This window comes from Sander lucioperca, chromosome 17, assembly GCF_008315115.2.
Source record: "Sander lucioperca isolate FBNREF2018 chromosome 17, SLUC_FBN_1.2, whole genome shotgun sequence".
Lineage (NCBI taxonomy): Eukaryota > Metazoa > Chordata > Actinopteri > Perciformes > Percidae > Sander > Sander lucioperca.
The window spans coordinates 7,200,112-7,218,283 of NC_050189.1; the positions used below are offsets into that span (position 1 = coordinate 7,200,112).

An 18,172-nucleotide genomic window follows, 5' to 3' on the forward strand; every position below is an offset into this window, starting at 1 on the left:
GGATCAGCTCTCTCTTTTAAAGTGAAAAATGTGATTCGAACTCATTTGGCCGATATTTTTGCTTTATAAATGTGTGCTAGATTCTTCAAATTGAACTGTTTTAAGTGTTGTTGCTGTATTCTCCTCCTGCTGTTATTTCTATGTAGTTGTATGCAGAGTTCCAGCGGATTACAAAACAGAACCTGCCCAACACATGCTATGCTGAGCTTGACCGCCATCTTCCTCGACTGATGACCTTATTCAGACAGAAGGTATCAAAAACTGGGAAGACAGCAGATGCTCTGGCTGAAATTTTAAAAATCCACGATGAACAGGTAAATAGATTTTTACACATTTCATAGGTTGAACCAGTGGAACATTAAACAGGTTCAATGATTCAAATGAGCTTTGTGAATTTTGCAATTAGTCCACTTTGTGTTTGCCATTTGTCTGATTGCATTAAAGATGTGAACAGGTTATTTGTGCACATTTGTTCTGATTGGACTGTTTAAAATCAGCTTTGTTCAGTAAATTCTTCAGTATATACAATTCTGTTTTTATCTGAATAGGAAATCCATGACATCCGCACCAAGCGCACTACTGTTCTCCACGCCCTTCCTGTGTATCAAAGCGAGGACGTCTCTGGATTTTTAAGAACCTGCACAGTGAGTCTCCTTAAGTCACTAACAGATTCTACTGTGTATTATCTAAACAGTTCATCTAAATACTAACTACAAAGGAACTGTATTGGCGTTTTAATCAGTGTTCAGTAAAACATTTTCTTGTAAATGTCCTTGGTTTCAGTCACCACTTAGATTCTCTGGTAATTTGGCTGATTCATGTGTGCAGAACATGGATCTTATGTTTTTCAACTCTTACAATGAGACCCAGGTCTCTTTTGTAAAAGAGGTATTGGATTTCAATGGGACTTGGTTAAAGAAAGAAAAATGATGTCATCTTCTCGTTCTGTTCCATGTGTTAGTTTGTAATTAGTATCTCTTTTTCATTCATTCAGGATGAGTCCGATGAGCCAGAGCTTGATGGTGTTGCAGTGGGCCTCATTACTTTCATCAGTGACCATGACACAAGTCCAGTTCACTACCACCCTGTGAGAATCACTGTCGTCATTGAAAGTGATGCCGTGGTCAGCCTCCCCAGACTTGGCGATGCCTTCCTGGTAATCTTTGGACTGATTTATGCACTACACCTCAGCTATCCCAAAGCACTGACCAACACTTTTGAATTCACTCAAAAGATTTTACTTGGTCTAGAAAGTGGTAAACTATCACAGAGGTTGCAGACCCTCAAGAATGACCTAAGTGATGTAGAAACTCATCTGAAAAAATGCTGCAGGGTAAAGCATTATAAAAGGCTAGTTCAAAGTTATCTCCTTTTGTCTAAATAATGCCTCAAAAAGTTGTTGCTTTGCAGGTGTTCAGCCAATAGGCCCAAACTACACAATATGCCTTTTCCTTATTAATATAATGCAAAAGTAACGCTAATGTTTTGTATGTTTTAATGTTTTGTATGTTTTAATGTTTTTCTTAACCATTGTGGGCTGCGCAAGATGACCCACATTTCACTGTGCATTTGATACTGGTTATGTAAAAATTTACATTTTAGAGTTTTAAGTGAAAATGTTCTTAAACAGTCTATAGAAGTTTTGAAATTTCATCCAAATTGCTGCCCTGTTGCCTTACTCAGGAATTAGCCAGGAAGCCAAAAGCAGTGTTTTTTCTTTTATAGCTGTAACGAACGATAATTTCACTTTGGTATTATTTATTATTGTTTTTGATTACTATCTGATTAGTTGTCTGGTCAATATCAGAAATTTGTGATAAATATTTATTTCCTAGGCCCTTAAAGGAACATGCCTACTTATTGGGACTTATTCACCGTATCCCCCAGAGTTAGATAAGTCCATACATACCCTTCTCATCTCCGTGCGTGTCGTAACTCTGTCTGACGCCCCCACGCCTAGCTTAGCACAGATCCTGGAGGTAACCGGCTCCATCTATTCTCCTAATAAGTGACAAAATAACGCCAACATTTTCCTATTTACATGTTGTGATTCGTATAGTTACAGCGGATACAAATAACAAGGTCACATGAGACACAGCCACATGAGACACAGCCATAAATATTATAATACTCTTTTAAAACTTATAAACAAAATAAACATGCCTACTTAGACAAAAAAATAAATAAATAAATTCACACCCAAATCAGTTTTAACGGGGAACTTAAGTATTTTTCAACCTGGGCCCTATTTCCCCATGCATGTGTGTACTAGACTGATGGGGAGAAGAATATCTTTAATTAGTCCAGTCTTGAGGGAGAGCGCATCAGCCGGTGGCCACAAAATGATCTAAAACATAGTTCTAAGAGGCAAATGCGCACCGTCAAAGTGTGTTCACAAATAGTGCTCTTTTTCCCCTCTGGGGCTCAGGTGGTTACTCTAACATTGCATGAAAAGTGGGATTTTCGTCCCCGTAAACGCCCGGAAATCTCATGTAAAGATAAAAGTATGGAAAGCATTTCCCTTACCCTTTACTTGTTTCCGCTGTGTAAAACCAAGTCTCCTAAGAAGTAAGTTTTAACTTGTTTTGTGGCTGCCAGCTAATGCGCTCTCCGTCAATACTGGACCAATTAAAGATATTCTTCTCCCCATCAGTCTGGCACACACACACACACACACACACACACACAGGGAAATAGGGCCCAGGTTGAAAAATACTGAAGTTCCCCTTTAATCAAAATTAAAAGTGTGTTTGGGAGCTTCTAAGTCAAATACTTGCAGGCCTTTACAAAGAAGTTGCCCTTAAAAAAGGAACATGCTCAAATTATTATTATTAACATGCTCAAATTATTAATGTAAATTTTGGAGGACCAATCCCATGAATCCAGTGCTTCATTCTCTCTGCATGTTAAAGAATACAATAAAAAAAACACTATGCACCATGTGAAATGGAATACATAAATTACATGTTGCTGGTGTTGGAAAAAACATATTAAACAGCTACATGTATTCTCCATGGCGAATGTTTTCCAAGGGACTTTGTAAATAGTGTCTGATACATATTAACACTTCCAAAAAACTGGCAAGAACACTAAGCATTGTAAGTAGGTGTACCTAATGAAGTGCCGACTGTCAACAGTACAGGTGCCATTTCTTGCACAACAAAACTTTACAAACATAAGCGTGTAACATATCTTGTTGAATTTGAGGACAGTCTAATTCTTCACATTTTTAGCACAGCAGTTTAATTTTTAAAGACATTACCTTCGGACTGGCTTTCAGCCCATCCAGCTCAAAGAATATCTTTTGAAATACCTCACAAGTATTTTTCAGTTATTTTGGGTAGCTGAGGTTGTATATATTAGCCACATTAGCAAGGCACAGGCTCTGGGTATGTCCAGGTCTTGCAGGACTTCTGTTCAATAAATGAAGATCCTCACGCTAGTTGGATCAGACATGGTGGCACCACTGGATATGACAATCTTCATCACTTCATTGACAATATCCCCACCATCCTGGCATGAGTAGGTCAGAATCAATGTCAGTGTTTTAGTCATCATATTTAAAATCAAGAGTAACACAAAGTATAGTGTGTCTGAAATTAAGTGTCTGATTTACCTAACAACTGCTCTTTGAAGAGATCCTCCTTTTCTCTGAGATACACCATTAAGCCACGTATAGCAACCTCTCTCCTTTTTTCCACAGACTCATCCTGTGAATAAGAAAAAATATACTAAACTGCTCCTCTATGAATCTGGGTTTTTAATAATTACATCACTAGGAAAAAAGACTGAGAATGAGGTTTATAAGACTTGGACTGTACACATACCAATCTGTATTGTTTTTAATTAAAATCAAGTAATGAATTGATCATTTAAAAAAAAAAAGCCTTCATCCATCCATCCATCCATCTTCTTCCGCTTATCCGGTCTCGGGTCGCGGGGGTAGCAGCTCCAGCAGGGGACCCCAAACTTCCCTTTCCCGAGCCACATTAACCAGCTCCGACTGGGGGATCCCAAGGCGTTCCCAGGCCAGGTTAGAGATATAATCCCTCCACCTAGTCCTGGGTCTTCCCCGAGGCCTCCTCCCAGCTGGACGTGCCTGGAACACCTCCCTAGGGAGGCGCCCAGGGGGCATTCTTACCAGATGCCCGAACCACCTCAACTGGCTCCTTTCGACGCGAAGGAGCAGCAGCTCTACTCCGAGCTCCTCACGGATGACTGAGCTTCTCACCCTATGTCTAAGGGAGACACCAGCCACCCTCCTGAGGAAACCCATTTCGGCCGCTTGTACCCTGGATCTCGTTCTTTCGGTCATGACCCAACCTTCATGACCATAGGTGAGGGTAGGAACGAAAACTGACCGGTAGATCGAGAGCTTTGCCTTCTGGCTCAGCTCTCTTTTCGTCACAACGGTGCGATAAATTGAATGTAATACCGCACCCGCTGCGCCGATTCTACGATCAATCTCCCGCTCCATTGTTCCCTCACTCTCGAACAAGACTCCAAGGTACTTGAACTCCTTCACTTGGGGTAAGGACTCATTCCCTACCTGGAGAAGGCACTCCATCGGTTTCCTGCTGAGAACCATGGCCTCAGATTTAGAGGTGCTGATCCTCATCCCAGCCGCTTCACACTCGGCTGCGAACCGATCCAGTGAGTGCTGATGGTCACAGGCCGATGATGCCATCAGGACCACATCATCTGCAAAAAGCAGCGATGAGATCCCCAGCCCACCGAACTGCAACCCCTCTCCACCCCGACTACGCCTCGATATCCTGTCCATAAATACTACAAACAGGATTGGTGACAAAGCGCAGCCCTGGCGGAGGCCAACTCTCACCTGAAACGAGTCCAACTTACTGCCGAGAACCCGGACACAGCTCTCGCTTTGGTTGTACAGAGATTGGATGGCCCTGAGAAGGGACTCCCTCACCCCATACTCCCGCAGCACCTCCCACAGTATCTCCCGGGGGACCCGGTCATAGGCCTTCTCCAGATCCACAAAGCACATGTAGACCGGTTGGGCATACTCCCAGGCTCCCTCCAGGATCCTTGCGAGAGTAAAGATCTGGTCCGTTGTTCCACAACCAGGACGGAATCCGCATTGTTCCTCTTCAACCTGAGGTTCGACTATCGACCGAACCCTCCTTTCCAGCACCTTGGAGAAGACTTTACCAGGGAGGCTGAGAAGTGTGATACCCCTATAATTGGCACACACCCTCTGGTCCCCCTTTTTGAAAAGGGGAACCACCACCCCGGTCTGCCACTCCTTAGGCACCGTCCCAGACTTCCACGCAATGTTGAAGAGGCGTGTCAACCAAGACAACCCCTCCACACCCAGAGCTTTAAGCATTTCTGGACGGATCTCATCAATCCCTGGGGCTTTGCCACTGTGGAGTTGTTTAACTACCTCAGCAACTTCCACCAGGGAAATTGACGACAATCCCCCATCATCCTCCAGCTCTGCCTCTACCATAGAGGGCGTATTAGTCGGATTTAGGAGTTCCTCAAAGTGCTCCTTCCACCGCCCTATTACCTCCTCAGTTGAGGTCAACAGCGTCCCATCCTTACTGTACACAGCTTGGATGGTTCCCCGTTTCCCCCTCCTGAGGTGGCGAACGGTTTTCCAGAAGCACCTTGGTGCCGACCGAAAGTCCTTCTCCATGTCTTCTCCGAACTTCTCCCACACCCGCTGCTTTGCCTCTTTCACGGCAGAGGCTGCAGCCCTTCGGGCCCTTCGGTACCTTGCCACTGCCTCCGGAGTCCTCTGGGATAACATATCCCGGAAAGACTCCTTCTTCAGTCGGACGGCTTCCCTGACCACCGGTGTCCACCACGGTGTTCGTGGGTTACCGCCCCTTGAGGCACCTAAGACCCTAAGACCACAGCTCCTCGCCGCAGCTTCAGCAATGGAAACTTTGAACATTGTCCACTCGGGTTCAATGCCCCCAGCCTCCACAGGGATGCACGAAAAGCTCCACCGGAGGTGTGAGTTGAAAGTCTGTCGGACAGGGGCCTCCTCCAGACGTTCCCAATTTACCCGCACTACCCGTTTGGGCTTACCAGGTCTGTCCAGAGTCTTCCCCCACCCTCTGACCCAACTCACCACCAGATGGTGATCGGTTGACAGCTCTGCTCCTCTCTTCACCCGAGTGTCCAAAACATACGGCCTCAGATCAGATGAAACGATTATAAAATCGATCATTGACCTTTGGCCTAGGGTGCTCTGGTACCAAGTACACTTATGAGCATCCCTATGTTCGAACATGGTGTTCGTTATAGACAATCCATGACTAGCACAGAAGTCCAACAACAAACAACCACTCTGGTTTAGATCAGGGAGGCCGTTCCTCCCAATCACGCCTCTCCATGTGTCTCCATCATTGCCCACGTGCGCGTTGAAGTCCCCCAGCAGAACTATGGAGTCCCCCACTGGAGCCCCATATAGGACTCCACTCAAGGTCTCCAAGAAGGCCGAATACTCCGAACTCTTGTTTGGTGCATATGCACAAACAACAGTCAGAGTTTTCCCCCCCACAACCCGCAGGCGTAGGGAGGCAACCCTCTCGTCCACCGGGGTAAACTCCAACGTAGCGGCGCTCAGCCGGGGGCTTGTGAGTATCCCCACACCCGCCCGGCGCCTCACACCCTGGGCAACTCCAGAGAAGAAAAGAGTCCAACCCCTATCCAGGAGTATGGTTCCAGAACCGAGACTGTGCGTAGAGGTAAGCCCCACCAGATCTAACCGATAGCGCTCCACCTCCCGCACCAGTTCCGGCTCCTTCCCCCACAGAGAGGTGACATTCCACGTCCCCAGAGCCAGCGTCTGCTGCCCGGGTCTGGTCCGTCAAGGCCCCTGACCTTCACTGCCACCCATGTAAATTTTAGTGTGTGAAAACAAATTATGTATGCTGATACAGTTAGTACATGTTGCAAATGAAACAAAGAAAGATACTCACCAAGACACTTTTTTTTGCAAACTCCCGTTTTGCCCACTCTTCCTTTGTCTTCTAGAAGGCGTGGTCAAGCAGCAAAACATGTCCGGGCAAGTTCAGTACTGAACTCAGCTTTTGAAAGATGCTCAGTAGAATGACAAGTAGCACTAACTCAATCGTTTTCTATTGTTAAGAAAAGGTAAACGTGTTTATTCATAATATATATTTAAGTTAAGACACTTTTCATTATTTTCATTTTGATCTACTTCTTTAAATAAGTTATCGACTTACTAAAACATGTATATGTAACAAATTCAATATGCATCATTTCAGGCATAATGTTTGTATTTGTCTAGTGATAATGTTTGCAGAGTGTAGAGTAACAAAAATAGATCAGGTATCAATCTTCAAACAATAAGTTGCCACTCCTCCCTGTGCTAGAGTTTCAGGAAATGTCTCCTCTGTGTTTGTGATCCTTGTGTTGGTACAATAATATTCATGTCCCTGAAGTTCCCAAGAACTATGGATACCCAACACCAGATAAATACAGCTTAAAATGTTTTTTTCAAATAAACACCCCTCTTGTTTGCAAAGATAATGTCTCTTTCTGTGCACTGAAGAGGCGTTTTAGTTCACACTAGGATGTGTGTGTGTGTGTGTGTGTGTGTGTGTGTGTGTGTGTGTGTGTGTGTGTGTGTGTGTGTGTGTGTGTGTGTGTGTGTGTGTGTGTGTGTGTGTGTGTGTGTGTGTGTGTGCGCGCGCGCGTGTACTAGACTCAGGTAGCCTCTCTCACACTCACCTTTGTTCTAGTGTTGACGAACTGACCGAAGAGCCGGTTAATTAACCCAACTCGTGTCACTGAACCGGGAGACTCGAGTGCCATACGTCTATGAACCGACTCACTCCTGTTTTTTTTACCTCATTCGTGCCATTGTGTGTGTGTAGCTGGTATTCTTCTGCTACTGTGTGTGTAGTAATCTAGCTCATTAGCGCCTCCACTGAAGTGGTGGTAAAATCAATCAGGAAATGAGCTACCTGGACCGCGCACCAGGCTACTGAACGAGACCTAATGTAACCGTGCAATCGGCCGCTCGAGTCTAATGTAATCAAGCGCTGTCTTGGTTCTTGGCAAGTTTGAGTTATTAACGAAGCCTTGTTTCTGGTGCATCTTAGATGATTGTGTTCATGGCAATTCACACATTATTGATGGGGAAGTACATCACATACAAATACACGTCATGTAATCTTGGTAGTTATGTTAAGTTAAATGTTAGAGAAGTGAATGTTGCTACATGGTAGGTAGGCTGTCACAAGACGAGCACGCACCAGGCTACTGAACGAGACCGTAAGGACCGTAACTGAGGGTACTGCATGGGTCTAGGTTCTCGGCAATTTTGAGTTATCAACCGATCCCAGAAGCCTTTTTTTCTCGTGCATCTTAGATGATTGTGTACATAGAAATTCATAGGCTACATTATCAATGGATATCACATACAAATACACGTCATGTTATCTTAGTAGTTATGTTAAGTTAAATGTTACACGGTAGGTAGGCTGTCACGAGGAGACCGCACATCAGGCTACTGAACGAGACCGTAACCGTGCCTAGTGCATGAGTATGTAATCAAACGGGTGTCTAGGTTCTCGGCAAGTTTGAGTTATCAACTGATCCCAGAAGCCTTTGTCTAGTGCATTTTAGAATTGTGTTCACAGAAATTCATAGGCTACATTACCATGGGGAAAGTATTATATCACATAGAAATACACTTAATGTTATCTTGGTAGTTATGTAAAGTTAAATGTTAGAAGTGAATGTTGCTACATGGTAGTTAGACTGTCACGAGGAGACCGCGCACCATGCTACGGAATGTAACCGTGGCCAGTGCGTGAATCTAGTGTCAGTCAGTATGAGTGTGTAAATAGTATGTCGAGACTGAATATAACTGCAACTGCTCGAGTCTAATGTAATCAAGCGGTGTCCTGGTTCCTGGCGGGGGAAGTAAACGCACGTGTTTGCTGAGTGTAGCATAACAAAAGTAGATCAGGTATCAATCTCCAAACAATAAGTTGCCACTCCTCCCTGTGCTATAGAACTTCAGGAAATGTCTCCTCTGTGTTTGTGATCCTTGTGTTGGTACAATAATATTCATGTCCCTGAAGTTCCCAAGAACTATGGATACCCAACACCAGATAAATACAGCTGAAAATGTTTTTTTCAAATAAACACCCCTCTTGTTTGCAAAGATAATGTCTCTTTCTGTGCACTGAAGAGGCATTTTAGTTCACACTAGGATGTGTGTGTGTGTGTGTGTGTGTGTGTGTGTGTGTGTGTGTGTGTGTGTGTGTGTGTGCGCACTAGACTCAGGTAGCCTCTCTCACACTCACCTTTGTTCCTCAATACTTTCAGACATCAAAACTTATTTCTCCTAGTATGCATTCTTGATGACGACAAATCACATACATGGATATAAATAATCTCATTATTATTGCTAATTATGTATGTTGGTATAGTAATGCTCAAACTTCATTGCCTGCAGACCACACAAACACACAGTATAAATTGTAAAGAATCTCAAAGCAATGAAAACAATAACAAACATTGGTTTTTAAATATTTTTGTCTTTCATTTTTAATATGAGAGCAGAAACAAATTATTTTGTATTTTTTTGTCATCCGGTACCTTAATCCTTTTCCAAGATTGTAATAATCTTAAGACTTGTCCAGTGAGTTTAGTTGTAGTTCTCTTTAAAAATAGTACAATAAAATATTTGTTTCTTCTCTTCATCAAGTAGAAAACATGTCATTGAAACAGGATTACAGTTAATTGGAGAAAATGACAAAAGGGGTGAACCCCAGTCTGCGACATTAGGTAGAAATTGTCAGGGAAGTTAGCCTCTCATATGCTGCTCACATTCATTGTAAACCTCAGAGGTGAGAGATTAGCATATTTCAATACAGTAACAAAGGACGTATAACATTTTAAGCTGCAACCCTGTTCATCAACAGAGATGCAAATCCTCTCCTTGTCTGACTGACAGTAAAAGTTTCTCATAGGGCCATTATATTTGTCCCTTACCAGAAACCATACAGGAAGCAAACAGACACGTGTATTTGCTGCAAGATGTTAGAATAAAAAAAAAACTGCTGCTACTTTTGGATTTCATCATTTCTGGCTAAATTATAGTGAAGTGAAAGATGGTAAACTTTTATTCATCATCGTCATCATCATCATCATCGTCATCATCATCGTCATCATCATCGTCATCATCATCGTCATCATCATCGTCATCGTCATCATCGTCATCATCGTCGTCATCATCATCATCATCGTCATCATCGTCGTCGTCGTCATCATCTTCATCGTCATCATCGTCGTCATCATCGTCGTCATCATCATCATCTGGGTCGATCTTTCCTGACAGAACGTCCTCGATCCACTGCTCCAGCTCATCAGCTGTGGGCATGTCATCCTGGTCATCCATTTCCATCCACACGCTGTCGGCCTGCCGATGACACACAGTGGTACTCAAATATAATAGAATGACAAAATGTTTTCCGATGCCCAGTTTACAGCTCAAAATGGCAGTAAAATAATAAGTAGCGTGTATATACTGCATTACTACATTTGGAGCAATGGCTTGTATTAAAATGCAGAATAATGAAATCTTCATTGGAATCCAACACATATTTTAGTGTTTTTTTATAGTGTGTCAAATAGGGTTTTTATAGTTTGTTGAATAGCAAAAAAGAAGCTGGCTTAAGGCCCTGTGTCCACATAGCGTTTTTGCTGAGTGCCCAGCATCTTTTTTCAATAGTTTCCAATGCAAAGAGATCGTATGTGACGCCTAGAGAGAAAGCGCTGAACCCAGTGTATTTTTTAGAGTATTCTGACTTTTTTGTGCTACTAGCACTTCTAGTTGTAAATCTCTGAACTTTTCAGAAAAATAAGCCCTGAAAAGCCCATTTTTGGGAGCATATCAGCCAGACACTGAATGCTGCTGTACGTGTTGTCAGTTTATTGGTAGCTATCTAGTCAATCCCGCGTTAACATAGCGCTAAGTTAGCTACCTAGCTAATGTTAATGTAGCATTTTGATTGGTTGTCGTGCTCTCAATCAGACACACTCTTTGGCCAATCATGAGTTGACCGCAGGCAATTTAGGCAGGGGAGTTGTCCTCTTGACACCCTCTCTCAAAGTTTGACAAAGGCACAGAAACTGTAAGACTTAATTAGACACTCCAGTATCAGAATAGTGGCACTTGATTAATGAAAACTTCAACTTACAAATGCATTTTAAAAGATTGTTCCTCTTGACAACACATGTCTAACACTTACTTACTCACTTGTCCCGAGTAAGACTCCAAACAACAAATTTTTCATTTTAGGTGCTTGCAAGGGGTGAGAAAGGATGCTTACGTCATCAACATCAACCACACCAATGTGGGGAGAAGAGAGGTCGATGCCAAAGGTTTTCTCCCAGTATGGAACCAGCTGAAAGAGAGATACAGACAGATGGTTAGGCTTGTATATCCTTATGTAATTATGAATGACATTCAAAGTAGTTTTTATATTTTATAAGGACACATTTGTAAAAATTTGTTTTTTAGCTATAAAAAGAGTATAAATTATATATATATATATATATATATATAATATACATTTTTAAAGTAGATATAAGGAACATAAGGTTAAGCAGCATAAATGATTTTGAAATAAATCTTATATAGAGTTTAAGTGAGGGGTATTCATACCAGGGGGAAATTGTCGGGGTCAATCCAGATTATGCTGAGGTTGGGGTCATCAGTGTTCTCGCGAGCCACCTCCTTCAGGATTTCCAGGAATTCATAACCGTCTAAGGAAAAATTCAAATGTCAGGCACCCTAAAGCATTATCTAGATATTTGATCATCCAGCTATTACAATGTGGATAATATCACTGCTATATCTGTATGTATAAAGAGGCACTAAAGTAGACGTTTACCTGGGTCATCTTCCTCAGCAAAGGCAACAATGTGCTCTCCATCAATATCATCCTCCTGTGAGCACAAAAGAATGATAAGACGAGGATGTCCTATATTCCTCATATTGACTGATATGAAATACAAGTTTTATTGGAGAAAAATAAATGAACAATCAACAACGGATTACTCTTTAAATAGCAGTTTCAGATCTCTTACCCAGATCTCATACATGCTGTGAGGTTCAAGCTTCCTCAGAGTGGGCCTGAAACATTCAAAAATCAAAAATCAAATGTAATATTCCAATGACAGAGAAAAAACACTTGTTTGAAGAAATTATAGTGCTGTTTTTCTATATGACTGTTCCAAAAGCAGTCCTTCCAGAAAAATGTTTTTTTGTGATTGTTGCGGGCAAAAATCCTTGATTATGCGGCATGTTTTCTTAATAAATGCGATGGAATATGCGGGATATTTATGCAATTTTATGCGACAAAATTGCGGGAACTTGCAAAAATTGCGGGAACTTGCAAAAACTGCAGTTTCATCATGGCTTCATCGCGGGGTTTGCAGCTTTTCAATGATGTTCACGTCGCGTAATTATGTCACTTCATAACGTTCCCATGGCAACAGGGGAAAATGGCTGCTCCTGTGTGAAGTAAACGCAACATTTTTCAACTTTCTGCTAAGATACATGTGACTTTTTTGCAACGAAAATGCGGGGATTATGAAATCATGCAAGCCCCGCATATTTTGCGCGGAAATCGGCAATTTATGCGGCAAAAATGTAGCCTGGCTCCGCCCTCCTACTTACTTCCGCTCAATTTTCATTTCCCTTCAGTACTCCGTCTGGGTTTGCGGTATATTCTTAGGTTTTCTCCGGTCAAATATTTGTAGGTCCAATCAGTGAACAGAGGGAGTGGCTGAGAACGATGACGTTGAGGACGTGCACTAGAAAGATGCGAGCGAAGCCATTTGGTCCGTTGTGGCAGGCAGCAACTCTGCCGAATATGCAGAAGTTAAAGCCCGAGCAAGAACAATCTTTGCTGAGTTTTGTTGGTGGCCATGATGTTGTGGCCCTCCTCCCCAGGTTCGGGAAAAGTTTGATTTTCCAGCTCACTCCGTTAGTGGTGAAGGAGTTGGCTAATGCTAACGCTAGTGATGCTAATGCTAAATATAAGCCGATAGTTGTTGTCGGTCTCCCCTCTTGTTGCACATGCGCATGACATATGTCACGACCAAACGTTAGCGATTGGTTATGGCAGATCCAGAGTGGCTCTGGGCAGATCCAATAGTTTTAAACTTCAACAGAGTACCCGCCTTCAAGGAAGTTAACACTCAATGGAGAGAGGCCAGACTCTCTGTACAAATGAAATGTGAAATGTACGAGAGTCTGGTAGGACCAGGCTAGCGAAAGTGCGCCGTATTTGAAAAAATGCGGCCCCCGCATAAATATGCAGACTTTGGCTTATTATGCATTGAATTATGCGATCGCATAATCGCGTTTTTCTGGAGGGACTGCAAAAAATGACTCAAATGTTAAATGATTATCGGCATTGATTGTGTAAATCAATTGAAGAAGTGCTCAGCTCGTAAAAGTAGCAATACCACAGTGTAAAAATAATCTGTTTTAAGTAAAAGTCCTGCATTCAAACATCTACTTAAGTATTAGCATTATGAAGAGAATCTTATATGTATAATTATATCATTATATTGCTGGATTATAATTAGTGATGCATTAATGTGTTCATCACTTTAATGTTGTAACTGGTAAAGGTGGACATCATTTTGGTTACTTTACTACTGGGTAGCTTGACCTTTTATTTTTTTTAATTAATAATCTAAATTTTAAAGTAACTAAAGGTATTTAAAGTGGCTATATGTAACTTTCAGTTTGTGTTGATTTTAGTGGCCGCTTTGGACAAAAGCACTAGTGTTTTACCACACCAGGGGCCTCATGTATAAAAGATTGCGCAGCTTTCATACCAGAAGATGGCATACGGTCAAAACTTGAAAAGTACCTACTCACAGAAATATTGTATGTATAAAACCGGGCATATGCCAGGTCCTGCACACCTTTCCTTTATACATCACAATCAATGTGAAATTGAGCACACGTGAACGAGCCACCTCCCATAAATGAATATGGAAATGACTATAAATGCGCCCAATGACGTCATTCTTTGTCCAATCACAACGGGTTATCCCGCTGCAGACAGAAAAAAATTCACCGACTGTGAGGTTGAGGTGCTGATCGCGGAGGTGGATAGCCTGACAAGCCAGACCCACATCAAGATGTTGGGTCTGGGAACTCACCATTGGCAGGGCTCAATCTGAGGGGCGGTATAAACGGTTTTCTTTCAAAATCCCTCTGCACGCAATAGGATAGCGCTAAAACCAACCAGAGCAACGCTAGTTGATAGATTAAACTGTTGCCGTATCCGGTCGGCAAAACTCCGAAAAACATCTTCCTTTTTTAAGAATGACTTCAGTGCCGTTCTTTGTTCTTTTTTCAAAGAAAAGCTTAACTCTAAGTCTTCCACAGTCGTGGCCAAAGCCGATTCGAAAGACCACTGATCGCCAGCAGCAGCAGCCATCTTCTGTTTTCAAGTAGCAGGGAATTCACGCGGAACAACCGCATATCTGCCGTCATTCTGTTAAGCCCGTCCACCGACTCTATACACAATGTGATTGGCCTGGCTAGAGTTTGGATTTTACAGCTAATGGAGAGTTGCTAGAACCCCTGGCTGAAAATTCCATTTGCTACCGCTAGGGTGCGTCTAGATTTCTAGCCTAGGAGGTGGAGGCAAGAAAAACTTTATTTTGTAATGTTTGGTGAGTTTTGGCATTTTTCACTTAGAATTTGCCATGCCACAGAGCCAAAAAAGACTTTGCGGACGCCCGCAGCCCCGCACGTTCTCACGTCTGCTCAAAAGTTTGCGTGACGGCCCGCACATTCTCACGTCAAGTTAATTTTTATAAATCAAAAAGTGCATGGGAAAACCAGCGTACACAAGCTTTTCGTGCGTACGCAACGTTTATACATGAGGCCCCTGCTGTCTTAAAGGTCTTTTCTTTATGGTGCTTTATTACCCACTGTAGATTACTGAGTTAGCATTACTGGGAGGTCATATAGTTGCGATGAATGTTTTGGTCAGAAAGAAAATCATTCATTTACAATAAGAGAATACGTTACAGATGCATCATTGCATCTCAAGTGTTGCTTACGGTAACTTAGCCTACTTTGGATGTATCGTGAGCTAAACCAGGTAACAACATTATCCCTGTCACTATGTCACCAGCCAAAGTATTAGGAGTTTGTTGTAGCAACGAACGTAATAATAACATAGATTCATTTAGCGCATTTCATGAAACTCACGGACGCTTTACACAAGTACAGGGGGCAAGGTAAAAGAAAAAAGTAATAATAGTAGCCCAACACAAACACGGACTGAAAAGAAATAAAAAGCGGGCGATAAATGGAAGGACGTAATTTAATGTTGTCTACTGACATACAACTACATCGCGCAATCTAAATTTATTTTATGAATGCAATAGACATATTACGTACCTGAGGGCCAATTCGGGGACGTTTTTGAATCATTTACAATCCCGTAATTGTCTCCATCTGTTGAAAGCCCGACCTAGTGTGACTCGCGTTTTCGCCCGTCCTCTTTCACTTTCCCTTTCCCTTTTAGCTTTTAGTTGTTCTTTGTTTAATTTCCTTCTTTTCTGTGATGGTCCTGACCCAGTATCAGCCATAACTACAACAGATAACTTCTAAATTAACATTAAAGGTCCAATGTGTAGGAATTTCTCCCATCTAGCATTGAGATCATATATCGCAATCAACTCTCTCGTGCCACGCAGTTCAAAGTATGTATTACAGCTACGGTAGCCTTCACGCTTCAAAAAGCCGGTCTCTTGCTCTTTTCAATATCCTTTTTCTTTTTCTGGGCGAAGAAGAAGACTCCTGTTCCTGAAATTTGGATTTTGAATACGTGTGGTCCTCCATGTTTCCTTCTTCAAACTTGCTGTGCCGGGAAGCTACAAGACCCATTAGCAGCGTTAGCAGCACCTGTGAGTTTATCATGTGACGGTGAAAACGCGAAAGGCGGAGCAGTATGTCCTGTATGTCCCTTACTGGCTAACGCATTTCAAGATGGCACATGAATATGGAGCGTCTACCCCAGTTCATGAGAATGCAAATGTAAAATTTCAAGCCAAAAGGAATACTTGGAATTGATGGTGGTGGTAAATATTCATGAAAAAGGACAAGGTTGTGAACAGGCAACACAAATTTTGATAATGAACAACTAAACACGTTACACACTGGACCTTTAAAACACAGTTAGGCCTTGCCTATATAAAGAAATCTCCTGCTTCCTTTTACCTGGCTGCATAGGCTTTTCCGGTGTTCAGCCGAAATCTGTGACTCGTCAGAATGTGTGCTCTGTAGCGCCATCTACCTGCCGCAAATCATTTGTGACTTTGCGGGAATAATAGGACCCGAGCAACGGCACTAATAAAAATTACGTAAAAATAGCATTCTTTTCACTGTTGGTCTCGTTTGCTGTTACAGGTCATTTAAGATCATTATATGATAACTGACAGAATTTCAGAACACCTAAAAAAAGTTTTATATAGTCACTTTAAGGACCATGATGTAGGATTTAGGGGTATCTATTTGACGTTTTTAGTTTTTGTATATTCACCTGAAACTAAGAATCGTGTTTTCGATAGCTTAGAATGAGCCCTTTGTATCTACATAAGGGGCGGGTCCTCTTCCACAGAGAAGTTGCACCACCATGTTTGGGCCATGTCAGGGCCTTTTTGCATTTTTATATTACCTGAAAACACCGTAGGTTATCCTACACGCTTGGAAGGGAAGGGGAGGGGTATTCATTTAGTTGCACTGTGCTCAATTCTCTACACACTGCTCCTTCAAATAAATATAGTGGAGAAAAAAGTATATTTGCCTCCGAATTGTAGAGGTAGAGAGTAGCATCAAATGGAAATACTCACATAAAAGTACCTCAATAAACATAATGTACAATGTATTTAGAATCATTCCACCACTGAAATTATGTGACCAAAGATGGATTAAAGGACACCATGGATGCTCACCTGTCATGCTGTTCAATGTATTCAACAAGCTCAGACTCAATGTAGGGCTTTCCTGGAATGGTGACAGGTTCCTCCATGAAGGGCTCATAGAAGTCAACTTCATTCATCTTGAGCTTCAGCTTCTTGGCGATCTGAAATAATGTTAATAGATAAGAGAATCAGGAAATACGAAGTTAAAAGAAAATTAAAAATTACTGAAGATGTTTGCTAGCACAACACAGAACAGACATTTAAACATTACTAGTAACAATATAATCCTAACATGTACTTAATGTCTATATTCTTACACGTCCATGAAATTGCAAAGTCTCCTATGATTTTCAGATGAACTCAAATTCACGTTTTTATGCACAAAATAGGCCAATCCATACCAATACGCAAACAAACAATTTAAACCTTTGGGTCAAATGTGGCAAAGAATTTGACGAAGGGGTGGAACTCCTCAGCAGCGTCATCAAACTCAACGAAGTCTGTATGGAGAAAATAAGGAAAACATCATTAGGCTGACAACAACAGTTCCTTAAAGTTTCATCTGTTTGAAGCTCAGTCTCAATCATAATCTTTAACCTACGAGGAGATTTCTCGCTCTTGAAATAGCCAACCAACTTGATGACCTCGTCCATGTTGTGGAAACCCTTCAGCTCACGCTCGTTGTCAATGATCTCCACGGGGTATTCAATCACCTGACAAGAGACTTTTATATCAGTCCTAATATCTGGGTGACATAAATCACAAGCAGTATAAGGCAATATGCTGCTGTCTGCTTTAAAGTGTGCTCAATCAACACATTCTCACTCCCAACTCGTCACATACGGACGCTTGGTCAGGACTCCTTGACGTTTTTAATGTTCTGGCTACCCCTCCGGTGTCATTTTTCAATGTGCAGGGCAGGATTAGGTTTAGGCAACAAAACCACCTGGTTAGGTTTAGGAAAAGATCATGGTTGGGGTTAGAATACGTAAGTTTGTTATGTGACATACATACATACATACATACATACATACATACATACATACATACATGAGTTACTGTAAGTATGTTACAGGGTTAGGGTTGACTTTTGGTTTCACACGGATCACAAACAGCTGTCTCCTGGTTAAAGTCCTGTGTTTGTTTGACCCATTCATCCGCCACAGCATCTTCTCTATGCAGACTT

The 18,172-nt window shown here is 42.1% G+C and overlaps 1 protein-coding gene across 3 annotated transcripts in view; it reads right to left on the reverse strand.

Annotated features, from left to right (window-relative positions):
• Positions 1 to 9,418: 9,418 nt before the first annotated feature.
• casq1b (calsequestrin 1b) overlaps positions 9,419 to 18,172 on the reverse strand; it is a 28,401-nt gene continuing 19,647 nt past the window's right edge. For 2 of the 3 annotated variants that reach the window (XM_031304332.2, XM_031304333.2), the window contains 8 exons: positions 17,588 to 17,699; positions 17,413 to 17,486; positions 17,017 to 17,147; positions 12,112 to 12,157; positions 11,916 to 11,970; positions 11,687 to 11,787; positions 11,352 to 11,426; positions 9,419 to 10,438 (listed from right to left, as the gene is read on the reverse strand). In XM_031304332.2, the coding sequence (XP_031160192.1) occupies positions 10,142 to 10,438; positions 11,352 to 11,426; positions 11,687 to 11,787; positions 11,916 to 11,970; positions 12,112 to 12,157; positions 17,017 to 17,147; positions 17,413 to 17,486; positions 17,588 to 17,699 (891 nt within the window). In that variant the 3' untranslated portion in view covers positions 9,419 to 10,141. The remainder of the gene's footprint in view (positions 10,439 to 11,351; positions 11,427 to 11,686; positions 11,788 to 11,915; positions 11,971 to 12,111; positions 12,158 to 17,016; positions 17,148 to 17,412; positions 17,487 to 17,587; positions 17,700 to 18,172) is intronic. The other variant, XM_035994069.1, reaches the window with a different exon arrangement.